At 41.6% G+C, this 25,910-nt stretch overlaps 3 protein-coding genes and 1 long non-coding RNA gene across 6 annotated transcripts in view; 3 read left to right on the forward strand and 1 right to left on the reverse strand.

The window, feature by feature from the left end:
• ZBTB1 (zinc finger and BTB domain containing 1) overlaps positions 1-5,589 on the forward strand; it is a 29,137-nt gene extending 23,548 nt beyond the window's left edge. Inside the window, exon 3 of the mRNA XM_015143886.3 lies at positions 3,547-5,589. Coding sequence (XP_014999372.1) covers positions 3,547-3,583 — 37 coding nt within the window. The 3' untranslated portion in view covers positions 3,584-5,589. The remainder of the gene's footprint in view (positions 1-3,546) is intronic.
• Positions 6-12,414, reverse strand: LOC114679580 (uncharacterized). 2 transcript variants are annotated; one of them, XR_013396320.1, is made up of 4 exons: positions 12,245-12,414; positions 4,160-4,255; positions 2,124-2,231; positions 6-1,403 (listed from the first exon to the last, which is right to left on the reverse strand). It is a non-coding gene; the product is annotated as an uncharacterized LOC114679580 (long non-coding RNA). The 2 variants fall into 2 exon arrangements; XR_013396321.1 differs by lacking the exon at positions 12,245-12,414 and adding an exon at positions 11,814-11,951.
• HSPA2 (heat shock protein family A (Hsp70) member 2) lies at positions 7,851-15,184 on the forward strand. The gene is made up of 2 exons (XM_077941130.1): positions 7,851-7,930; positions 12,775-15,184. Exon 2 carries the CDS (start codon positions 12,780-12,782, stop codon positions 14,697-14,699), a length of 1,920 nt encoding a protein of 639 aa, XP_077797256.1. The 5' UTR covers positions 7,851-7,930; positions 12,775-12,779; the 3' UTR covers positions 14,700-15,184.
• A 5,818-nt stretch (positions 15,185-21,002) lies between these two features.
• The window catches only part of PPP1R36 (protein phosphatase 1 regulatory subunit 36), a 43,496-nt gene continuing 38,588 nt past the window's right edge, over positions 21,003-25,910 (forward strand). For both annotated transcript variants that reach the window (XM_015143888.2, XM_077941132.1), the window contains exons 1-3: positions 21,003-21,222; positions 22,075-22,139; positions 23,957-24,004. In XM_015143888.2, coding sequence (XP_014999374.1) covers positions 21,154-21,222; positions 22,075-22,139; positions 23,957-24,004 — 182 coding nt within the window. In that variant the 5' untranslated portion in view covers positions 21,003-21,153. The remainder of the gene's footprint in view (positions 21,223-22,074; positions 22,140-23,956; positions 24,005-25,910) is intronic.

The raw sequence follows: 25,910 nt of genomic DNA on the forward strand, positions 1-25,910 counted from the left end.
GAAAACTTTTTTTTTTTTTGACATTCATCTATTTTGATCAGTTCCTCAACTTTCCTTACTACTCCCATCTCCTTTGTAACATATGCTTCTCAGTGACAAATGGCCTGTGCTCTCCAGACATCCTAGCATCAACAACTTCTAGGATTGCAGGGTACCAAAAAGCTCTGGGGGAACATATGCTTGTAGAATCCCTCCTACATCCTTGATAACCTGAGGTGCACTAAACTGGGGATGATAGCATGAATGCCAGGAAACTAAAGCAAGTAGGGTTATATTTGGTGTTAAGAACTTGAAATTGCATCCCATATTTGGGAACCCATGATCCATCCATCTTAGGGCTGTCAATAACCTCAGCATCCATTTATTTAGCACTCTCTATACTCCGTGAAGTGCTCTACATACATAATTTTAATTAATCCCTACAGCCTTATGAGGTAAGTATCATGCTAATTTTCCACATGGGGGACTGAGGTTCAGAGAGATTATTTTTCCTAAATCACACAGAAACTATATATATTAGAGCTGGAGTTTGAACCTAGGTTTCTGACTTCTACATTCCTGTACTCCACCTACCAAGAAGTATAAAGAAGGGCCTTTCAGCCTAGGAACACATGTGATAAAGCTCCTATGAGACTGTGCTCCTTGTTCATCTGTCAACTGCTGTGCCTGGTAAGGTGGCTAGTAATAGTGGGTACCCAAGTAACATGCTGAATAATGTGAAAACATGAGTGGAAAACAAAACTTTATTTAAATGGTTGATTAAGAATGATGTTTTAGAAATAAATAAAAAATGCTGTTATTTTTTGATTTTCCTTCATTTAAAACAGTTAGTGGTACTCTCAGCCATTTTGAGGGGCCCATAGTAGGTGCTCAATTAAAAATTAATTTGAATTCAACTTCCACATTTCTGTGTCTGTGACCTTTTCCTCCCTTATTTTCCCTATTCCTGTCCTTTATGTTTTAATCTCCCACCAATCTCCATTTCCTTTTATTGGTTATGAGACTGTTGAGTTGAAGGACTCAAATCATTTGAAAATAAATATTCCCAAGAAAAAGCAGGATAACAGAATAACCAGTTTCCTCTTTTTGCCTTAACAGATGATGTGGATAAGAAATTCATCATTTTAGCCAGGCACGGTGGCTAACACCCATAATCCCAGCACTTTGAGAGGCTGAGTTGGGAGGATTGCTTAAGCCCAGGAGTTTGAGACCAACCCTGGCAACACAGCGAAACCCATCTCTACAAAACTTTAAAAATTAGCTGGGCATGGTGGTGCATGCCTGTAGTCCCAGTTACTTGGGAGTCTGTGGTGAGAGAATTGCTTGAGCCTGGGAGGTCGAGGCCACAGTGAGCCGTGGTTGTGTCACTGCAGTCCAGCCTGGGCAACAGAGCGAGACCCTGTCTTAAAAGATAAATAAATTCATCATATCTTTGACTAATAAGCAGAATAACCCCCTCCCCCAGTTACCATATGTGATTGATTTGATTAAGATTTATAGAGCAATCTAAGTTTGCCTAAAAACAAAAGTTAGTTAATCTAGCCACTTATAATTCAATTTCCCAAAATACCTATGGATTTCTAGGGTAAACTTATAGAGACAGTTTTACTCATAAAACAAATGAAAGATAATTTCAGGAAATGACACATAGCTGCATAACCACCCTAACCTAGCAGCAAATTTTAAAAAAGGTTATTTAATGGTTTAAGTGAAACAATCTCCCTCAATTTAATATTATTTTAACTTTATGCATCTATTACCTGATTTCTATACTACTATGTTAAACCTACTGCTTTAATGATCTGGCTACCATCTGCCAAATGTCACTTTTCAAGTAAGAACAGAAGAATGACATGGTGAAGATTCTGTGGACAATGTCTATATAATCATTTAAGCGTTAAATATAAACTAAACGACAATAGCAGCTTGTAAATTAATGCCAATTCTGGCCGGAAGCAGTGTCTCAGGTGGCTCACACCTGTAATCCCAGCACTTTGAGAGGGCGAGGCAGGTGAATCACCTGAGTTCAGGAGTTCGAGACCAGCCTGGCTAACCTGATGAAACCCCTCTACTAAAAACACAAAAAATTAGCCGGGAGTGGTGGTGCATGCCTGTAGTCTCACCTACTCTGGAGCCTGAGGCAGGAGAATCGCTTGAACCTGGGAGATGGAGGTTGCACTGAGCTGATATCGTGCCACTGTACTCCAGCCTGGGAGACAGACAGACTCCATCTCAAACAAACAAACAAAAATTTAATGTTAATTTTGAACGAACAATACCACTCACATTTATATGCACACAATTGGTTGAATTTAGCATTAAGAAGTTCAAATCCTACTTAAATTGTTTCTTTATTCAGGAGAACCAAATCACTGTAGTCAATTAGTAGTGTCAAAATTGCTCATTCTTTCCATCAAAATCCACCACAGATCACTAAGGGACAGAAAGCCATTATAATTTCTCATTATCCATCTCAATTGTTGACCAAAAAAGATAGTATTAAGATTACAATTAAATACTTGGCTCTGAACTGAACGTATCAATGTACTAATCATTATTGTATTAAGTGAAAACACAGGAATGTCTAGGGCCAAAGGATGACCAAAATTTAAAAGATTATTTCATATCAGAGTCAGGGATATTAATAATTTTATGTGAGAAAATTTGCAATTTGTTTTCTCCTTTTTGAGGAAGGAACAGTTATACAGCTTACAAAGCCCCCACTTACTTAAAAAGTTAACGTGTTTTTATTCTCCTTAAACCAACTTCTCATATCAAACACAATCAGGAGAGCTCATTTTTAGATAATAGAAACATTAATTCTAAGCATCCAGATTATGAACCATCTTTTTTTTTTTTTTTTTCAAAAGCTTATGTTCCCTGATGTGAGCAAAACATCTTAAGAGAGAATTTATTTTATTAAAAAAAATTTTTTTTTTTATTAAGGATCTTATTATGAGGGCAAAGCACTGTTGCCAAAAATACGATTTTACTCAGAATCACTAGGGCAGGTTAGGAGGCTTATAAGCCTAGGAATTTGCAGAAAAACCCCTCCTCTTCTTTTGTGTGTGTATTTGTATGTGTGTGTATGCTTCATTTTCATTTGCAGAGTGGCTGAAGACAGTAAAAAGAATATGAACTTTAAAAAAAATTGTTAGATTTATGTTTCAATCAGAGATTTGTCATTAACAAGTTAAAGTACATTGTAAAATTATTTTATTTGAAGGAAAACACTTCTTAACTGCTTCCTTCCTCCCTATTTTCCTCTACTTGTCTGACCCCTATCTTTTTTTATGTTATATATTTATATGTCCTACTGATAGATTAATAAGAACATCTTATATTTGAACGGTACAAGTTACATTCAGGAAGTAATTAATTTAAATTCTAGCGGCTATGCTTGTGTTTCCATGCTCTGTTCTGTTAACAGTGTGTTGGCCTAGTGCCAAAGCCAAGAAATTCTGATCTAAGAATTATGTTGTATCTTGTAGAGCAGTCAACTTGTAATATTATTTTTCTTGAGTTTTGTCTTTTTCTGTGTGGCAGTGGTGAAATAGGGCCTTCTAAACCTGTGGAGAAGTGAAAGATCTGAATTTGGAGAGGACATGGGGAAGAATCAATCTTCAACAGATAATCTTTAAGTGCAGACCCAGGAATATCAGATCTGAAGTGGCACCATCTTTTCTGTCTTCCTGACAAACTTCATCAGCCCAAAAAGTTCCAGTTGCAAAGATCCAAGAAAACTCAGTAAAGATCACTTTGGAATCACTTTGTTGTAACAAAATTGATTCATGGTGACTCTCTAATATTTGTGTAAATCTGCTAAAGAAAAGTAACTAGAAAATTCATACAACATCAGTGGTTACAGCTATACTAAAATAAAACTTTATATGCTAATTATCTTCAAGGGTCTTTCTAAAATAAAAGGGGTTGTTAGGCTACTGCAAATATAAAGAGACATAATCACAAATCTATTTATATAGATACATATAATTCTAAACTTAAAATCACTAGAATTGTAGCTTAAATATTACGAAATGTACTTAGGCAACTTAAAAAGTTACACCAAAAATCTGTAGTTTAGAGTGTAAGAAGTAATGGGTACAGAGAAAAAAATTTAAGACCAATATTTTAACAGGATAATTTGGTTATTACTCACTGTAGTAAAACACTTGCCCTTCTTCCTTTTCCACTGTAAATGCCAGTCACAATCTTGATCATTTATATTAATGAAACTCCTTTTTAAATCTGTTAACTTGAAGGAGAATAGAAGTGGTATTACTTCAATAGTAGATTTCCACAAATCAGACACATTATTTTTTTCTGAACTTGGCAATATAACCTAATAAGGCAGAATTAGTTTCTGTTAAAATACTTATTCTCAATATTTATGTATAAACTATGCTTCTCAGCTTTCAAATTTCAAGATAAAATTTAAGTATTCAATGAAACGATGTTAACAGGTTTTTAAAAATCTTTAATGGAGAAGTTAAATATTTGGTGAGATTTTAGCCTGGCTATAAATGCTTTGTTTTATACATATATATGCACATATACACATTACTTAACCATATGCATTTTATTTCCTTATTCTGAATATACTTGTAGTTTTACTTCTTTCTGTTTATGTACCCAATTCCTTATAATTTTTCTTTTTTACTTTCTTCTGCTGAACACTTACTTTTTAAAAATTTATTTATTTTTTATTATACTTTAAGTTCTAGGGTGCATGTGCACAACGTGCAGGTTTGTTATGTATGTATACATGTGCCATGTTGGTGTGCTGCACCCATTAACTCGTCATTTACATTAGGTACATCTCCTAATGCTATCCCTCCCCACTCCCCCCACCAATTCCTTATGATTATTTTGTTTCTTCTGCAATATCAAGATGTTATATATTTTGAGAAATGCTTATTTTTATGACTATTTATTCCAATGTTTTAACAAGAAGCACAGAGATTTGCAGTATTCTTAATAGTATGTACAGAAGTTACATAATTTTAAAAACCCTCACTATAAAGTAGGATAACTTGAATATTCATTCTAATAATTATACTAAGTGAAAATCTAAGAGTTAATTGCAACGTGATAGTGGGTAGAAAGAAGAGAAAAACCCACTGAAGTGTTCAAATACATGTGAATTCAACTGCTTTAAGAGAAATAAAACAAATAAGCCTAGGGAAGTGTTAGAGTCTAAAAAACCCTAGAGTTAATCTCTTTTGGGAACATGAGGAGGTATACAGAACTGCAGACTTCTAAACATAAGTAGGAAAAAGAAAAATAAAAGAATATTACCAATAATTAACGGTGCCAGATCAAAGGAGTAATAAATCAACAAATAATTTTTGATTGACTGGTGGAATTAGATTTATTAAATAAAAATGGCTTAAATTTTGACTGTACTAACTATAAATGTAATGAATTATAATAATTATAAATGGTATAAATGCATTCTACAATGTGATTATTTTCTGTATTTTAGTATACAGTATAAAATGGAATTATTGGGTTAAAGTACTTTTGTTACATTTTTTAATCCATTGTTTTTACCTAATAAAATTTCCTCCTCTATATTCCAAAGTTAAATTGTCTGTATATTACTTTTATTTATACTGTATTTTTTTCAATCTGGCCATTGAAAAAAATTACTAGTTTTGAAAATTATTAACTCCTTCCATCCTCTAATACCACAATAATAAGTATCTGATATAGCTAAGATGATGTTCTCAGGTAGCTTAAGATGTGCACAAAGAGAATTAACTAAAATTCTTATTGCCAGATCCTGATTTCTTTCAATATAGAAGAATGATCTGTTACTCAGCCTGGAAAGTAGTGGCAAGATTATAGCTTGCTGTAACCTCAGACTCCTGGGTTCAAGGGATCCTCCCACTTTAGCCATCCTAGTAGCTAGGACTATAGATTCCCACCACGATGACTGCTAATTTTTAAAATTTTTTGTCAAGATGGGGTCTCCCTGTGTTGCCCAAGTTGGTCTTGAACTCCTGGGTTCAAGTCATCCTCCTGCCTTGGTCTCCCAAGTGCTGGGATTACAGGTATGAGCCACTGCATCTGGCCTGGGTTTCCTTCTTAATACACAAAGAAATAATTATTTATAAATATCCACTGATAAAGTGTTCAGCTCTTTCGGAGGCTTAATTCATTTTTCAAATAACAAACACAATTTACTGTTCAGAGAAATAACTTATTTGCCAGTATAATTCATTTTTTTTTCAGTTTAAGAATTAAATAAGTATTAACAATAATTGCATATTGAATCTGATTCTCCAAGTCTCTTCTTCCAGATTATTTCAGTCTCTTCCACAAGGGTCTATAAGGTTAGCACTAAAAGCTGAAGTAGGTACAATTTGTCTGCTATTGTCATAGATTAACTTCTCTTCTGGAAAAAGCCTTCCAGGTTCAGGTCTCTTACCCTTCCATACCAGGCATAGAAGTGTCTTACCCCAGCCTACTGTGTATCTACAGCTTAACTGTAACTCCAAGACTGAATTTTTTAAGACTTTAAAGAAACAAATGGCAAGTTTTTTCCTGTAGTGATAGGTGAAGAAATATTTTGGGACACAGCACTTTGTAAGAATTATAAAATGGCAGTATTTATAGAGATCTTTAAGATAATCATTAGTTGAACTTCAGTTTGCTCAAGGGCCCTCAAATGAGAGGCTGTTATTCCATCTTTTCTTCAGGCCAACATTATCTCCTCAAGAAAATCTACAACCCTTGTGAAGGTTGTGCCTGTGTAGAGATTGAGAGGATTTTAGGAAAATTGACAAGTTTGGCGTTTTTTTCCCTAGTAATTCTGCAAAAATTTATTATTGCTCAGTCTCCTTAGGGCAGGTCTAATACTCAGGCCCATAGTTTTAGGCCATATCTTATTCACCTTAGTATCTCTAGTACAAATATTTTCAGATATGACTTTATTTCAACTTTTGGTCTCTGCAGTGTCATTTAGTACAGAAATATAAGAGGTAGGTAGAGTATCTTCCTACTATAAAGAAAAAAATAAGTTATTATTTTCAGTTTTTTTGTTAAATAATGTGTCTCAGGTCACTTTTAATAAATACTAAGCTAGTGATTACTACTGCTTTCCAGGCACTCTTCTGGGTGCTAGGAATTAATTACAGAGGATTTGACATATGTTAAAGCTCTTGTTTTTCCCACCATTTAGTCTTGTGGTACCTTAGTCTTTGGATTTAAAAAATACTTTAAAACACCCTAGTATTTATAATCTGCCAAAGAGAGAGTTCACTTGTTGAAAATCAGTAATAATTTCTATGTAAGACTAATAAACTTTGTTTCAACTGTTGATATGGTTTGGCTGTGTCCCCACCCAAATCTCACCTTGAATTGTAGCTCCCATAATTCCCATGTGTTGTGGGAGGGACCTGGTGAAAGATAATTGAATCATGGGGGTGGTTTCTCCCATATTATTCTTGTGGTAGTAAGAGCTGATGGTTTTTATAGGGGAAACCCCTTTCACTTGGTTCTCATTCTCTCTTGCCTGCTGCCATGTAACTGGTGGTAGTGAGTAAGATCTGATTTTTTCTTTTTTTTCGGCATCCAAAATCTTTTTAATAAGAGAGTAGGATCCAAGGTTGGTTTTTGTAGCCTCGGCTGGCCTGTTGGCCTCTGGTGCACTAGAACTTTCACCCCTTGGAGCAGACGTAGGGTTTGGTGTGGCTGTGTGGGGTTCCCGGGCCTTGCTGAAATACTGGTACACCTTTCAGCCCTTGCAAGGACTGGAAAGCAGGACAGTACCACAGCCCTTGGGGGTGTCCAGGGGCAAGATCTGATGGTTTTATAAGGGGAAACCCTTTTGCTTGGTTCTCATTCTCTCTTGCCTGCTGCCATGTAAGATGTGACTTTTTTGCCTTCTGCCATGATTGTGAGGCCTCCCCAGCCATATGGAACTGTGAGTCCACTAAACCTCTTTTTCCTTTATAAATTACCCAGTCTTGGGTGTCTTTATCAGCAGTGTGAAAATGGACTAATATAGCTGTTAATAGTGAAGTTCTCAAAATCAATTGTAAAAGTACAGTAAGGAAACTTAGAAAAATTACTGATAATTCTACCTTCTAGATAACTAATTTTGATGCATTTTAAATCTATATAAGAATATCCTATATATAAGAAGATACAAGTTTCATATATTTTGTTCACTTAATTATACCAAGAAAATTTTCCCATGTCTTTAAAAATCTTGCACACCATGTTTATGGCTGCATAAGAATTCATCATATGCATGCACTATAATTTAGGTAATCTCTTATTTTTGGATATTTAAACCATTTCCTTTCTATTATCATTAATATAAATAATACTACCTGCATTTTCTATTATTTCCTTAGAATAAATCCCATGATGAGTAATGCTAAATAAAAGGCATGATCATATTTAATGTAAAGAAAAAATATTGGCCAGGTACGGTGGCTCACTACTATAATCCCAGCACTTTGGGAGGCTGAGGCTGGTGGATGGTTTGAGCTCAGGAGTTCGAGGCCAGCCTGACCAACATGGCAAAACCCCATCTCTACAAAAATACAAAAATCAGCTGGGCATGGTGGTGCATGCCTGTAGTCCCAACTACTCCAGAGGCTGAGGTAGGAGGATCGCTTGTGCAAGCTATGAGCCTGCCACTGCATTCCAGCCTGGGTGACAGAGAAAGTCCCTGTCTCTTATTTATTTTATTTTATTTTATTTTTTTTGAGACAGAGTCTCGCTTAGTCGCCCAGGCTGGAGTGCAATGGCGCGATCTCGGCTCACTGCAAGCTCCGCCTCCTGGGTTCCCGCCATTCTCCTGCCTCAGCCTCCCGAGTAGCTGGGACTACAGGCGCCCACCGCCTCGCCCGGCTAATTTTTTGCATTTTTAGTAGAGACGGGGTTTCACCGTGTTAGCCAGGATGGTCTCGATCTCCTGACCTCGTGATCCGCCCGCCTCGGCCTCCCAAAGTGCTGGGATTACAGGCGTGAGCCACCGCGCCCGGCCCCTGTCTCTTAAAACAAACAAATAAAAAAAAAAAAAAAACCCAAAATACAAATACAGTGTATTTTTTGGGAAAATCTTAGGATGCCACTTAAACTATGGAACATATGAAACACAAATTAGAGCAGAAAAAAGTCTACACGGCTAATGAAAATGCGGGTATAATTGCTACTGTGGTTTCAGAAAGCTGTGTTAAAGATGAATGTGGTGGTCAGATTGCAAGATGTGTTTTTAATAACTGGGCACAGAGGTAGCACAGTTACTGTGCAAAAGAAACTATTCCTCTGAAGCTCTAATTTTAGTGTTTCTATGTGAGAACCCTGGCCTGCTTGCTCTTTTGCAATCTTGGTTTGCTTGAAGTAAGTGTGTGAGGGCTGACTGAATGCAAGAGATCTAAAGAATTTGTGTTTCTCACATTCTTTTTTCAGTTGTAGCTGAGACTGTATCTCTAAGTCATATATCATCAGTTGTACAAAGAATATGCATTGCTTCCAGCCCACTAATTCCCTCTTTTCTAAAAAAGAAAAGAGAAAAGAAAAACTCAGGCCTGTAATGCCAGCATGTTGGGAGGCCAAGATGGGCAGACAATTTAAAGTCAGGGGTTCAAGACTAGCCTGGCAAACATGGTGAAACCCTGTCTCTACCGAAAATACAAAAATTAGACAGGTGTGCTGGTGCATATAAGTAACCCAGCTATCTGGGAGGGTGAGGCATGAGAATCTCTTGGACCCAGGAGGCAGAGGTTGCAGTGAGCCACTGCACTCCAGCCTGGGAGACAGAACAAGACTCTGTCTCAAAAAACAAATACCCCCCCACCCCGAAACTACACAAAAGACAAGACTTTCCAAGAATAAAATCAAGAGATCTGTACTCACAATTCATGACAGTTTCAATTAGAAAAGTCTGGGTTTTATCCTTGTTTTCCTAATATTTTCTTTTCTTTTTTTTTCTTTTTTTTCTGAGACAGTCTTGCTCTGTTGCCCAGGCTGGAGTGCAGTGGTGTGATCTCAGCTCACTGGAACCTCCACCTCCTGGGTTCAAGCAATTCTCTGCCTCAGCCTCCCAAGTAGCTGGGATTACAGGTGCCCGCCACCACGCCTGGCTAATTTTTGTATTTTTAGTAGAGACAGGGTTTCACCATATTGGCCAGGTTGGTCTTGAACTCCTGACCTCGTGATCTACCCACCTCGGCCTCCCAAAGTGCTGGGATTACAGGCATGAGCCACCGTGCCCGGCCTTCCTAGTATTTTCTTTAAAAGGTCTCCTTTTTCGAAATTTTTTCAAATTCATGGAAAAGAGGATAGGAATTATGGTTAAAACTAGTACTAACTGATGACACTAACCGATTAATAGCAAATTATGTTCTTAAAAACTGGAAATGATATACACCACTACATAAAATAATCTTAAATGTTCATTGACTGACTTTATAGAATTCTGTCAACGTTACTTTTTGGTCACAGATAACTTCTGGGTTGACAAAAGCTTTTCTTGAGCGCCATTTCATACAGCTTTTACATGGCTGCACATCACTAGCCTGCTTTAAAGGATGGTGCTCCCAGCCCAAAGCCTCAGGAAAAAGACCATGGCCCAGAAAGCTCTGAGATGTATCCTATCCACCTGAAGAGCCTATTGCTTGCCTGTATCCCTCCCTTCCAGTGACACTAATCTTCTGTACAGAAATCCTAGTTCCCCAGCAAACACTGCTCTCATCTTCGCCCATAGGCAATCTATGTAAAGAATGACTTTCCTACTCTTTGCTGGCGAACTTCAGCTCCCGGCTCAGGCATGCCACCTCTTCCAGGTAGCCCTCAGCAACGCACTTTTCCCTCAGCCTGGTTGTGCTCCCTGTGTTCCCTGTGGCGCTTTGCTTTCAGTGCTTCTCCTAAATTATGTTTACCGCTTTATTAGACTCTCTACCTCTGAAAACCAGGCCATGTCATTTGGTTTTTACTGCCATGTAGTAGGTACCCGTTCAAGCTTGTTGGAAGGACATCCCCAGCCTCCCCACACATATTATGTAAAGTGATCGCTGTCTTTGCATCCACCTGGAGACCATTTATTTTATTTTATTTTTTTGAGACGAAGTCTCGTTCTGTCGCCCAGGCTGGAGTGCAGTGGCGCGATCTCGACTCACCGCCTCCCACGTATCTGGGACTACAGGGCGCGCGCCACCACGCCCAGCTAATTTTTGTATTTTTAGTAGAAACGGGGTTTCGCCATGTTGGCCAGGCTGGCCTCGGAACTCCTGACCTCGTGATCCACCCGCCGCGGCCTTTCAAAGTGCTGAAACTACAGGCATGAGCCTCCGCGCCCGTCCAGGAGCCTATTTATATGGGAGTCTGCTTCTACAGATTATCACCCGGTACCAGGGTATTTTCCAGATCTGTCCTCACATTCGTGTTAAACAGGAGGAAGTGAATCGCGCTCCTTTTCATCTATCTTCTCGGAGGGTTTATGCCTTCAATAGTAACCTCAGCACAGCCAAAGAAAATCATTCCATTCCATTGAGCGGAGTCAGAAACATGACTAGGTCGCGATCACAACCGCGTGTGTGCCAGGGTGACCGAGACTGACTGACTTTATGGTGTTTCAACGTGTGGGTTTTGACTGATTATATTACAGGTTTTTCAGTCAAGAACTCAAAGCAGTGGATAAAGCACTTGCGACCTAAAATAAGCAATGGAATGAACAGGAAGGCGAAACCAGAGTTTAAAGCGGCAGGACAAACAGGAAAAAGAAAGAGTGAGACTACAGGCACGTGCCACCACGCCCAGCTAATTTTTGTATTTTCAATAGAGACGGGTTTCACCTTGTTAGCCAGGATGGTCTCGATCTCTTAACCTTGTGATCCGCCCGCCTCGGCCTCCCAAAGGCTGGCATTACAGCCGTGAGCCACCGCGCCCGGCCCCAGCCAGGCAGTTTTAATCGAGTGCTCACAACCACTGAGACTCAGCGAAGCACGCACTGTAAAATCCCAGGAGGCCGACCGCTGGTTCAAACTTTGTCTTTTATCCCCGTCCAAGAGATCCGCCCTCACCCCCCACCCCAGCCACGCCAACTCCCTATTCCCTCCCCTTGGACGGCGCGGGGGAAAACAAGCTGCTCGAGCCGTAGTTCTTCGGTGCAACCAACTCAGAATGAGTTCCTCCGTCCCTGCGTGCTCAGCGAGTCGGCACCCTAGCACTGAACTGCATTTAAAGCCTCAGGAATTGAGCTAACCCTCCCGGGGGCTTTCCTCACCCGGCTCCCCTTCCACGCCTCCTCCCCGTGCCACGCCTCAGTCCGCGCTGCTCATTGGTCGCGTGTCCCGCCAATCCGATGCCCATCGGCTAGGGCAAACACCGCGAAAAAGCGCGTACACCTGGCTCTGGGAGCGCGCGCCCAACGCCCGCCAGCAGCAGGAGGCGCGCGAGGCGCCGCGGCCCGGCGGCCTAGAGTCAGGGAGGAACCTTATTTACATAACGGCCGCCCCTCTCTCTCCTGGCGGGGGCCGGAGTCCCGCCCCTCGTCCAACTTGAAATCTGTTGGGCCACGGGCCAGTCACTCCGACCCAGGCAAGCCTGTGGTGGAGCTGGAAGAGTTTGTGAGGGCGGTCCCGGGAGCGGATTGGGTCTGGGAGCTCCCCCAGGCGGCTATAAGAACCGGGAACTGGGCGCGGAGTGTTGAGAGTTGCTGGTAGTGCCCGTGGTGTCTGGTGGGAGGTGACCGTTAGTTGACTCCGCGGAGTTCATCTCCCTGGTTTCCCCATCCTAACGCCGCTCGCCTTTCAGTCAGGATGTCTGCCCGTGGCCCGGCTATCGGCATCGACCTGGGCACCACCTACTCGTGCGTGGGGGTCTTCCAACATGGCAAGGTGGAGATCATCGCCAACGACCAGGGCAACCGCACCACCCCTAGCTACGTGGCCTTCACGGACACCGAGCGCCTCATCGGCGACGCCGCCAAGAACCAGGTGGCCATGAACCCCACCAACACCATCTTCGACGCCAAGAGGCTTATTGGACGGAAGTTCGAGGATGCCACAGTGCAGTCGGACATGAAACACTGGCCATTCCGGGTGGTGAGTGAGGGAGGCAAGCCCAAAGTGCAAGTGGAGTACAAGGGGGAGACCAAGACCTTCTTCCCGGAGGAGATATCCTCCATGGTCCTCACGAAGATGAAGGAGATCGCAGAAGCCTACCTGGGGGGCAAGGTGCACAGCGCCGTCATAACGGTCCCCGCCTATTTCAACGACTCCCAGCGCCAGGCCACCAAGGACGCTGGCACCATCACGGGGCTCAATGTGCTGCGCATCATCAACGAGCCCACAGCGGCGGCCATCGCCTACGGCCTGGACAAGAAGGGCTGTGCGGGCGGCGAGAAGAACGTGCTCATCTTTGACCTGGGCGGTGGCACCTTCGACGTGTCCATCCTGACCATCGAGGACGGCATCTTCGAGGTGAAGTCCACGGCCGGCGACACTCACCTGGGCGGTGAGGACTTCGACAACCGCATGGTGAGCCACCTGGCGGAGGAGTTCAAGCGCAAGCACAAGAAGGACATTGGGCCTAACAAGCGCGCCGTGAGGCGGCTGCGCACCGCCTGCGAGCGCGCCAAGCGCACCCTGAGCTCGTCCACGCAGGCGAGCATCGAGATCGACTCGCTGTATGAGGGCGTGGACTTCTATACGTCCATCACCCGCGCCCGCTTCGAGGAGCTCAATGCCGACCTCTTTCGCGGGACCCTGGAGCCGGTGGAGAAGGCGCTGCGCGACGCCAAGCTGGACAAGGGCCAGATCCAGGAGATCGTGCTGGTGGGCGGCTCCACTCGTATCCCCAAGATCCAGAAGCTGCTGCAGGATTTCTTCAACGGCAAGGAGCTGAACAAGAGCATCAACCCCGACGAGGCAGTGGCCTATGGCGCCGCGGTGCAGGCGGCCATCCTCATCGGCGACAAATCGGAGAATGTGCAGGACCTGCTGCTCCTTGACGTGACCCCGTTGTCGCTGGGCATCGAGACAGCTGGCGGTGTCATGACCCCACTCATCAAGAGGAACACCACGATCCCCACCAAGCAGACGCAGACCTTCACCACCTACTCGGACAATCAGAGCAGCGTGCTGGTGCAGGTATACGAGGGCGAACGGGCCATGACCAAGGACAATAACCTGCTGGGCAAGTTCGACCTGACCGGGATTCCCCCTGCGCCTCGCGGGGTCCCCCAGATCGAGGTCACCTTCGACATTGACGCCAATGGCATCCTTAACGTTACCGCCGCCGACAAGAGCACCGGTAAGGAAAACAAAATCACCATCACCAACGACAAAGGTCGTCTGAGCAAGGACGACATTGACCGAATGGTGCAGGAGGCGGAGCGGTACAAATCGGAAGATGAGGCGAATCGTGACCGAGTCGCAGCCAAAAACGCCCTGGAGTCCTATACCTACAACATCAAGCAGACGGTGGAAGATGAGAAACTGAGGGGCAAGATTAGCGAGCAGGACAAAAACAAGATCCTCGACAAGTGTCAGGAGGTGATCAACTGGCTCGACCGAAACCAGATGGCAGAGAAAGATGAGTATGAACACAAGCAGAAAGAGCTCGAAAGAGTTTGCAACCCCATCATCAGCAAACTTTACCAAGGTGGTCCTGGCGGCGGCAGCGGCGGCGGCGGTTCAGGAGCCTCCGGGGGACCGACTATCGAAGAAGTGGACTAAGCTTGAACTCAAGTCAGCGTAAACCTCTTTGCCTTTCTCTCTCTCTCTCTCTCTTTTTTTTTTTTTTTTTTTTTTTTTGTTTCTTTGAAATGTCCTTGTGCCAAGTAGGAGATCTATTGTTGGAAGTCTTTGGTATATGCAAATGAAAGGAGAGGTGCAACAACTTAGTTTAATTATAAAAGGTTAGTTCCAAAGTTTGTTTTTTAAAAACATTATTTGAGATTTCTCTTTAATGCATTTTGCGTGTTTGCTGACTTGAGCATTTTTGATTAGTTTATGCATGGAGATTCGTTTGAGATGAGAAACCTGAAGTTTGCACACCTGTTCTATAGAAGCTTGGAAACAATAAAATATATAGGAGCTTAAATTGTTTATTTTTATGTACTACTTTAAACTGAACACTGCAGTACTGTTAAGGACAGGTATACTTTTTGCAAACAAATGCATAAATGCAAATGTAAAGTAAAGCTGAAATTGATCTCAAAGTTACTGTCTTGGAGTTTTCAATTTTCCTTCCTTTATATTTTACCCATATTAGTCTTTTAAGATATTAGTATGATGTGAAATTTATCTGACCAATCTTGTTTAATTCCCAGATGAGGGTGCTGCCTTGAATTCCAACAACTTAAGGGGAGAAGAATCTGGGTAAACTTCACCCACCCTTAAATACAGAAACCTGACTGGGGGTCTTCCTAGTGTACCCAAACTCCTACAACTTAAGTGTCCAAATGAAAATTCACCTGAATATTCCAGGAAAATATGAGCTATATTCTGGGGTTAAGTGTAAAATGAGCCTTTAACAAAAACTGGGCAGAAGTTGTCTTATAATTGCCAAAGAAAGTATGGAAACAAGTTAATTTTGTGACATACAGGAGCCTGAAACAAGAGACAGCAGGCAAGCTTTCAAGTGATTTAATAGTGAGTTTAAATTTAGTCAAACTTGTTTAATTTTCTAGTAAAACAGCTCAACTTCTAAGCTTATGGCAAATTCTAATAACATGTTTCCTGCAGTTAGAATTACTTGGGTAGGGAAACACAGATTATTATTTTTTTTTCTGGTTTAGGGATCGTAATGCTTTTGCAATATTTGCCTTAAATCACTACAATAGATTTCTTTTTTAAAAGGCAAACTGTACTAGATAGTCTTGTATTTTGTTAATATACAACTTGTCCATTTTCCTCCATAACCAATTTGAGATTGTTATAGATAGGAATATTGCAACCTTTTGGTGATCCACTATCCTGGACTTAATCTTTAAAATTCACATCCTTCAGAGAAAGGAATTCATTTTTATTTTTTAGTGAAATGACATGACTACTCTTTTCTTACTTTCTTTAAGGAGAACTTGGGAGAAATTCAGTAAAACTAATAGGAAAATGCATAGTTAACCTAATGTTTTTACTGCACATACACATTTTGATATCTTTCCAAATGATATAGGTTTGCTTCATGTTGCTCATAAGACAAGTTATGAAAGCTTTATCTTCAATTTAGTAGTGGACCCATCTATGTCATTCAGAGAGATTAATTTTATGAATAATGGAATAAGTAATAATTTTAAAACTAGGTAAGAAGTTAGCCTAAGAATACTGGCCTTTGGTAATGACCCTTTCATACAAGAGTTGACTCTTAAGTACAGATAAGGTTTTTTTTGTTTTTGTTTTTTCCTTTTTAGCAAGCTTCATTTGGGTAGAGGGGAGGAATATAAATAGCCAACAGTGAAATTGCTTCAAAATAAACCTAAAAACCTTTTTTTTTTTTTTTTTTTTTTTTTTTTTTAAAGGAAACTGCTTTTTATACTGTGAAAAGCTAAAGGTAACTCCAATTTATCAGTGCTGGTGTCACATTGGTGGAAATTTTTCAGCAACAAGCATTTAATGGTGTTTCATGGACTATAGGCATAAATATGTGACAAACTACTATGGTACTACAAAATCAAGTTTATTGTAGCTTTAGAGTGACGTTTACTGTGAGTTTTACCAAGTACCCATTCTGTTACCCTTTTATTAGTCTTTTATTTGTTGAAAGTGTTCATTCCTTGTTCTAACTTCAAAATATAATGGAGTCCTTCTGTAAATGTAGTTTGGTATGAGTCATTTTAGACTTCACTTAAGAGATTAGTTTCTAAAGTATCAGAAAATGACCATTGGTAGTTTTTGATCCTGCGGCCTGGCCTCCGGTAACTTGCTATAATACTAACATCAATCTGGCAGATACTTCATTTTCTATTTTGAAAAGTAATTTGTAAAACTCCTAGCATTCTTGAGAGTGTTTCTTATTTAATTCTCTCTTTTCAAATTTACCTAGATTTGCATATTACTAAGATAAAGCCACCTAAGTAGCCATTCACTTTCCAGGGGTCAGTTGAAACTGGAACCTGATAACTCCTGGGAACTCCTTTGCAGATGTTAGATCAGCCATAGTCAAATAACAGTGGAAAAGTACTTGATGTTAGGATGGGGCTAAATTACAGTTTAAGGAATAACTAGTATCATTTGAACTAAGTAGTGGGTTATGTTGGGGACTAGAGGTCATGACTAAAGCAAATTCAATATATATAGAGAGCGAGCGAGCGAGTGAGAGTGTGTGTTAAGGGACGGAAGAAGTACATTTCTCTGACAGGCACTTATCTAAAATTCTTTTTTTTTTCTTTGAGACGGAGTTTTGCTCTTGTTGCCCAGGCTAGAGTGCAATGACTCGATCTCGGCTCACTGCAACCTTCGCCTCCTGGGTTCAAGCAATTCTCCTGCCTCAGCCTACCAAGTAGCTGGAATTACAGGCATGCACCACCACGCCTGGCTAATTTTGTATCTTTAGTAGAGATGGAGTTTCTCCATGTTTGTCAGGCTGGTCTTGAACTCCCAACCTCAGGTGATCTGCCCGCCTTGGCCTCCCCAAGTGCTGGGATTACAGGCATGAGCCACTGCACCTGGCAAAAGCCCAGTATTTATTCTTTTTTTTTTGAGACAGAGTCTTGCTCTGTTGCCTAGGCTGGAGTGCAATGGTGCGATGACTCACTGCAACCTCTGCCTCCCGGGTTCAAGTGGTTCTCCCACCTCAGCCTCCCGAATAGCTGGGACTATGTAGTAGAGACAGGGTTTCACCATGTTGACCAGGCTGGTCTGGAGCTCCTGACCTGAAGTGATCTGCTCGCCTTGGCTTCCCAAAGTACTGGGATTACAGGCCTGACTCACCATGCCTGGCCCCAGTGTTTATTCTCGATATAGCCATTTTTTTTTTTTTTTTTTTTTTTTTTAGTCAGAGTCTTTTTCTGTCACCCAGACTGGAGTGCAGTGGAACAATCTCGGCTTACTGCAACCTCCGCCTCCTGGGTTCAAGCAATTCGAAGCAGTTCAAACTTAGCCTCTGGAGTTGCTGGGATTACAGGCACCCACCACCACGCCTGGCTAATTTTTGTATTTTTAGTAGAGACGGGGTTTCACCATGTTGGCCAGGCTGGTCTTGAACTCCTGACGTCAGGTCATCTGCCCGCCTCAGCCTCCCAAAGTGCTGGGATTACAGGCCTGAGCCACCGCACCCAGCCTTGATATAGCTTGATATAGCTTTTGAAATGGAAATATTTTAGGGTATATGCATTTCTGAAATTTAATAGGGTGATGCTTAATGTTGAAATGTCTTTCCCTTAGAACATACCAAGATGTCATAGGCCCTTTCTTCCCCTGTCTTTCAATGTAGATTAGGTTGTCTTTTAATTGAAGGCTTAGTAAATAAACACTCAAAAATGGAGCTGCTCGCCCGGCATGGTGGCTCACGCCTATAATCCCAGCACTTTGGGAGGCCAAAGTGGGCAGATCACTTGAAGTCAGGAGTTCGAGACCAGGCTGGCCAACATGGTGAAACCTTGTCTCTACTAAAAATACAAAAATCAGCCAGGCATGGTGGCGTGCCCCTGTAGTCCCAGCTACTCGAGAGGCTGAGGTGGGAGAATCGCTTGAGCCTGGGAGGCGGAGGTTGCAGTGAGCGGAGATCAGACTACCGTACTCCAGCCTGGGCGACAGAGTGAGACCCTGTCTCAAAACAAAACAAACGAACAAACAAAAAAACAGGAGCTGCCATCTCTAGATGTATAGTGTCAGAAAAAAAAAAATTTTTTTTAAAGGAGTTGCTGATTCAAAATTTTCCATTGCTGTTTTCTTCTGTGGAAAGTTAATTTTTTAAGGTAGAATTATAAAACCCTGTCCATTGGCTGGGCTTGGTGGCTCACGTCTGTAATCCCAGCACTTTGGGAGGCCGAGGCAGGCGAATCACGAGGTCAGGAGATCGAGACCATCCTGGCTAACATGATGAAACCCCGTCTCTACTAAAAGATACAAAAAATTAGCTGGGCATGGTGGACGTGCCTGTAGTCCCAGCTACTCAGGAGACTGAGGCAGGAGAATGGCGTGAACCCGGGAGGCAGAGCTTGCAGTGAGCTGAGATCGTGCCACCTCTCTTCAACCTGGGCGACAGAACAAGACTGTCTCAAAAAAAATAATAATAATTCTGTTCATTATCTTTTTTATAGAATTAGCATGCATTATATTCAGTTAATGTCTTGGACCTAAAATCTGGGACCAGCAATTTAGTTATATATTATATGCTCTTAGATAGTTATATGACCTTAAGGTTCTCTTAATTAGGCAAAAGAAAATTCCCTCACAGGACACTTGGAGTTATCAAATATTTAGAAAGTACTTTCATCCCTACTTTAAATATCATCAATTGTGTTTTTTTTTTATTTAAAGGGAAAATCGTATTTCCAGTTTTAGTTGTGAGTTTCTAATGTCATTTAAAAAGAAACCTAATTGGTGAAAAATGTACCTTAGGAAATAGGTGGGTCACTTTTTAAAATAAGTACTGTAATGATTTAGAGATGTAAAAACAATCTTTTCTTCCTGCTTTTGTTTGGGGTAAAGTGATAGAGAAGTATAAGATTGTCCCTTCGGAGTTACTGAAACTTTCCTTTAAATATTATGTCCCTCTATCATATGCGAAATAAATTCTCCTTTAATTTTTAAGTAGATATTGTTTTGGACTCTCAACTTTTATTTTTACCTAAGTTTTGTACATTAGACATCCTAAGTTTATTCTGTGATAAGATATATAGATCTTAAGTTTTCTATAAGCACTTCTCCACATATTATTGGGATGAACTGAAGAGGTTTACTGACCACTAGTTTGTTCTTCCCGATAATGATTGTGTAGTGATTGGATGCCATCCAGATTCCTTGGTCTTTCTTCATCTTTTCTGGAGCTTTACCTCATTATTTCCCTGTCCTGTCCACCCCAACTTATGTTCACTACTTGGTGAAAAGCTCTCGGCATATATGGGATATTCTCCTTTTCAAGCGTGTCATCATGTAGTAAGAAAGCCTTGTCTGCAGCCAGTATATAGGTGGGTTTCCATATATCTGGACCAAATGAACAGCTGCCAGAATGGACTCAAGTGAGCAGAACATGAGTCTAGATGATTACTATTTAATTGCTGTAGCCAGAAATTGTGTATTACCAAGCAGTGAGACTGGGAGGGTGGGAACAGAAGAAGCAGTGGGATGCCTACTGACATAATTTAAAAGTTTATGGGAGTATATACCCACTACTTATGAGCCTCTCATGCCATTTACACTGTGGTGATACAAAAGAATATACTAGGCATTCCCAATCATGTTGCATCATCTAGCATTGCTCACTCAGAGCTGGAAGGAAAAAAAAAAAAATCAACCAGAATCAGCATTATCAACTCAGTTGCAAGAAGAAATTACAAGACATATGATTTGAAAAGTGTAAATGTAAAAACATCAATTGAATACCCATTGACACTAAGGAAGGTTCTTTGTTTTTGAGCAACACTAATTTTGAGTACTTAAGACTGGTGCTTTACACACACCACTCCTTAAAAATCCACATAACCCCTGATTTGGTGTTTTCAGAAGCAGGATCAGAGTAGTCTTGTCCTAGGTTCCACAGCTCGTTAAGCAGCACAACTGTTCTTATTTCCGTACCCAGGTTCTCTTCCACGAGGCTACCCTGCTTCCCCACCTCAACCCTGCTCTCCTCATCAACCTAGGTCCATCCTGGATTTGAACTTAATAATAGTGGTAATCATGAAAGTTTGGAAGAGATGGATCTTTCTTCCCTTAGGACTGAATGTAGTTACTCCAATTAAAACAGTAAAGTGAATAACTTCATGAAGTTTACGGTTGGAATGCCATGAAGCATGATGCCTGGGCGGCTTTTCAATGGATAGGCCAATAAGTCGCCACGGCTTTTAAGACTGGGAAACAGGGCACCAGGCTGGGCTTTGGAAATCTCGGCAGAAGCCTGCGTGCGGCAGCAGCCCGCGCGGCCGAGGACGGAAGCGACGCCCCGCCCCGCTCAGCGCCCCGGGCCGCCGGGTGCAGGCGCCTGCGGGCGGTATCCTCGGCGACGCCGTGTGGCGGCCGGGGAGAGGCCATGTACCGGGTGCCCGAGTTTTATGCGAGGAGGAAGCGGTTAGGTGGGCAGACGCCTTACTTAATGGATGTAAGTGCAGCCTTGGTCGCTCCCATACCTGGGCTGGGAGCAAGGCGGGCCCTGCTGCCCCCAACCGGCTCTTGGCGCCGCGCCCCTCGCCCTCCTCCAGAGGCAGGTCGTCGCCTTCGTCCCAGGCTGGCGGTTCTCAGAGACACCTGGCCATATTTGCCTGGAAAAAAAAAAACCTCTGGTGTATTTGACAGATGGTCAGAATTGAATTCTGGCTCCCTGCGCAGGTAGTTAGGTATTTACGAAATCCCACCTCACCACCTCAAATTGGTTGTCTGCAAAATAAGGGTACCTACTGCAGGGGAAGCAGCCCCGCTCTGGGTAGAAAGGATGGTGGGGTGCTAGCTTCCACAGGTGAAAAGGGTGTACTTACTTTTTGCCACTGCCTGTGAAGGGCAGTGTTGGAGCCTGGAAGGCTCCAGAACTAGACAGCTGAGGTTGTCCTGGGCATCAGTTTATTGTCTGAATTCCAATTAATTGGTAAATTGCTATGATGAGCTATATGTAGTCTCAATTTCCTTCCTTCCTTTCGCCCTTCCCTTCCTCCTCCTCTTCTTTCCTCCTTGTCTACTTTCCTCCCTTCCTTTCTCCCTCTCCCTCCTTCTTGCCTTTTTACTGAAACCACACCTAAAATCAAAGGGATAAAATCCTAGCTTCAAGTTTAACACTTTAGGATTCTACACTCTTATTGGAAGTGTAAAGAGGAACTAGTAAGAACCATTGTTTTTTGTTTCCTTTTTATTACTTAAAAGGTGTGTTAGTAAGTAGGAATTATTGTTAAAGGTTTGTTGTCGCATGTGGATTGTAAATTGAGCTTTTAATTATTTTTGCTGCAATCATTTCGTTTTACAGCAGTTGGGATTGCGATTAGGGATGTGGTACTGGAAAGATGAAACCAGAACTCTTGAATTCAGAAGGTAAATTTTAACAACACTTTATTAGAGTTTTTATAAAAATTACATGTGCCTGGGGGGAAAAAAAGCAACACAGAAGAGTATAAAGGATAAATACCCACTGAAACCTCACCATCTGGAGACAATCATTTCAATGAACGGCCTTTCTCTGAACACTTATCAGCTGCTTCATATGGACCAGACACTGTGCTAACCAGTTTACCAACTCTTTGAAACAGCTGCATGTTAACCAGTTTACAGATGAAGAAACTGAGGTTTCAAAGGGTTCAGCGATTTGAGGAAAATTAAGTGACTTAGCCCAATCACACAGCTCAGAGGTGACTAAGATTATTTAAATGTAGGTCTGTTTGATTTACAGAGTCCACGTTTTTAATTACTTTATAAAATTGCCTTTTTGAGTTAGAGAAATACAGTTTTACATTAATGGGACCATATTATACCTGCTGCAATAGATGGTGAATCTCACAAGATAAAATTACTAAATTAGGAAAAACTGATTCTAATCTCTATTAAGAAGACACTGACTCTTAACAAGTGTATAGCTAAACTAATAATACTAGACACTCTGTTGTGCACTGATTATGTGCCAGATATTTACATATTTTTCCAATTCTTAAAACAACTGTGGAAAGTGAACATTAATGTCCTCATTTTATAGATGAAGAAACAAGGCTCAGGGAGATTAAGCAACTGAACCAAAGTCATACAGCCAGTAAGTAGCAGAACTGATAGTTTGAACCAAGATTTGTCTAATGCCAAAGCCCTTTTCGTGTACTCACTGTCTCCCTCAACTAGACAGTAAGCTCCTCAGTGGCAGAAACTGTCTTATGCATCTTCAGGTCTCTGGAGCCATCTACAGAACCTCTTAAGTAGGTACTCAATAAATATTTATTGAGCATGTTCAAAGAATCTGCTAGATTCAAACAGAGGAAGAATAGATGCAGGTGATCAATTAGAAGGTCAGTTATAGGATTACAGATAATTATAAAAGTAAGCAATAGCGAGAGTTAGAATTAACTCCATGTTGGTAAAAATAGAAAGGCAAAGGACTAAGAAATACTTAAGAGATAGGATTGACAGGATGTTTAGATAGGATGTGGGGACTGGATGTGAAGAGAGAGGGAAAAGCAGGTGTTTAGATTGGCTCCTAGTTGTGTCTGACTTGGGTGATCAGGTGGCTGGGATTGCCCTTCACCCATATACAGCATTAAAGTGACAAAACTGGCGGCCGGTTTGGTGGGTCACGCCTGTAATCCCAGCACTTTGGGAGACTGAGGTGGGCAGATCACTTGAGGTCAGAAGTTTGAGACCAGCCTGGCCAACATGGTGAAACCCCACCTCTACTAAAAATACAAAAATTAGCCGGGTGTGATGGCGGGAGCCTGTAATCCCAGCTACTTGGGAGGCTAAGACAGGAGAATTGCAGGAACGTGGGAAGCGGAGGTTACAGTGAGCCAAGATCGAGCTACTGCACTCCAGCCTGGGCAACAGAGAGAGACTCCATCTCAAAAATAAATAAATAAATAGCATGACAAAACTGGCCGTGTGTTTCAGGTTGCTATGACTTGTTCACATTAATATGTCTTGGGCTGTTGGACAAATGGGGCTGGAGGTCAGGAAAGGAGTTAGCTAAGCAGACATATATACACTAGATGTTTATAGTTACATTATAAATATAATGACATGTAATTAAACAATAATTCAAAGGCTTAACATTTTATTACAGTCAAAATCAAAAGTTTACATTTTATAGAATATATACTTGAGTATTTCTGAGTAACCCATCACTTCAAAGCAGTAATTTCAGTTTTCTTTCTCAGGTTTGCTGCAGAAGATTCTGTCCAGTGGCTCCTGAAACATCACCCTCAGTAAGTGTGAGATAGACAGTGAGATAGCTTTGGATTAGACAGACAAGATAGTTACAGGAGTCAAAATACATGTTAAAGCACAAGAGAATGTGTATATAAATATTAAATGCCATTTTTTTTTTTTTTTTTTTGAGATAGAGTCTCACTCCTGTTGTCCAGGCTGGTGGACAGTGGCATGATCTTGGTTCACTATAGCCTCGACTTCCCAGGCTTAGGTGATTCTCCCATCTCAGCCTAGTCCCCACACGACCATGCCCGGCTTATTTTTTGTATTTTTAGTAGAGACAGGTTTTCACCATGTTGCCCAGGCTGGTCTCGAACTCCTGGGCCCAAGTGATCCACCCTCCTAAGCCTCCCAAAGTGCTGGGACTACAGGTGTGAGCCACTGCACCTGGCTGACAGTATTTTTCAAACTAATTTTCAGTGCTAATCTGACGACCCACCCCAAATGGTGCTATTTCATATTTGAGCCTACTAATAAGTTCACGGCTATCAGTTTCATATCATCTTTCATATCTGTAAAATATTCATATTCATAAACTAAAGTTTCTTTTTGTTTGTTACCAAATTGTTAAACTGTGGCTTGATTCGATTTCCACTAATTTTGGAGAATAGCTACATGATGGTATGATTTAAAATGTAGGTTATATGACAAAATATAAAAACATGAGCAAAAGAGGCCAGACTCAAAAATGTAAATACTGCATGATTACATTTGTATAAAAGTTTTAATAAGTAGGCAAAAAATAACTTTAATGATAAGAGTAAATAAAAAATAGTGGTCACCTTTAGGGAGTTATCAACTGGTAGCAGTGGGAGACAGTATAAGGAAACCTTCTGAGGTGGTAGAAATGGTCTATATGTTGATCTGGGTGATAGCTTTGTGGGTATATACATAGTAAAAAATTCATCAAGCTGCACACTTTAAGATTTATGCACTTTACTACATGTAAGTTATAACTCAAAGAAAAAACAAAAAAAAACTCCAAACCCCAGACTATGTGGAGTACACAAACTGGGGGGCCATTAAGGGAGGTGGAAAAGGAATATTATGAAGAACAGATGGGGTTGAGCCAGCCCGTTTTTGGTAGAGCTGCTTTGTGTTTAAGTAACTTAATGTGGTGAGCCTTATAGTATCAGGATTACCTTGGGCATCTACCTGCTCAGGTAGAGGAAGGCAGACCCTTGTGTATTTTAGGTCAGAGTTGGTATTTGGATTCATTGGAAATACAGGTATTTGTTCCCTGTTAAAATCTGAGCATATTCCATCATAATTTTTTTTTTTTTTTTTGAGACAGAGTCCTTCTCTTGTTGCCCAAGTTGGCAGTGGCACAGTCCTGGCTCACGGCAACTTCCGCCTGCCGGGTTCAAGCGATTCTCTTGTCTCAGCCACCTGAGTAGCTGGGATTACTGGCATGCACCACCACACCCAGCTAATTTTGTATTTTTAGTAGAGACGGGGTTTCTCCATATTGGTCAGGCTGGTCTCGAACTCCCGACCTCAGGTGATCTGCCCGCCTTGGCCTCCCAAAGTGCTGGGATTACAGGTGTGAGCCACTGCACCTGGCTTCATCACAAATTTTAACAGATAGGTTCCAAGTCAGAGAGGACTCTTTAACTGGAACATGCTTTTTCTGTCACGGACAGTGCTACTGGGAACTTACGGACAGTGCTACTGCTACTGGGGACTTATGGACAGTGCTACTGGGAACTTACAGACAGTGCTACTGGGGACTTATGGACAGTGCTACTGGGAACTTACGGACAGTGCTACTGGGGACTTACGTTACTCCAGTTGGTAGTGAAGGGGCAGGGCTGAGGCAGAGGTGGTTGAAAGTAGACGGTGGTAGGGATGGAAGCTGCAAAGGTAGCAGGTGTGTTCAGTGACTGCTCTCACACCCAGCAG

This window comes from Macaca mulatta, chromosome 7, assembly GCF_049350105.2.
Source record: "Macaca mulatta isolate MMU2019108-1 chromosome 7, T2T-MMU8v2.0, whole genome shotgun sequence".
Taxonomy (NCBI): Eukaryota; Metazoa; Chordata; class Mammalia; order Primates; family Cercopithecidae; genus Macaca; species Macaca mulatta.

What these genes read in the sequence shown, in the direction of transcription:
- HSPA2 (XM_077941130.1), top strand. Translation starts at nt 12,780, where the DNA reads ATGTCTGCCCGTGGCCCGGCTATCGGCATCGACCTGGGCACCACCTAC.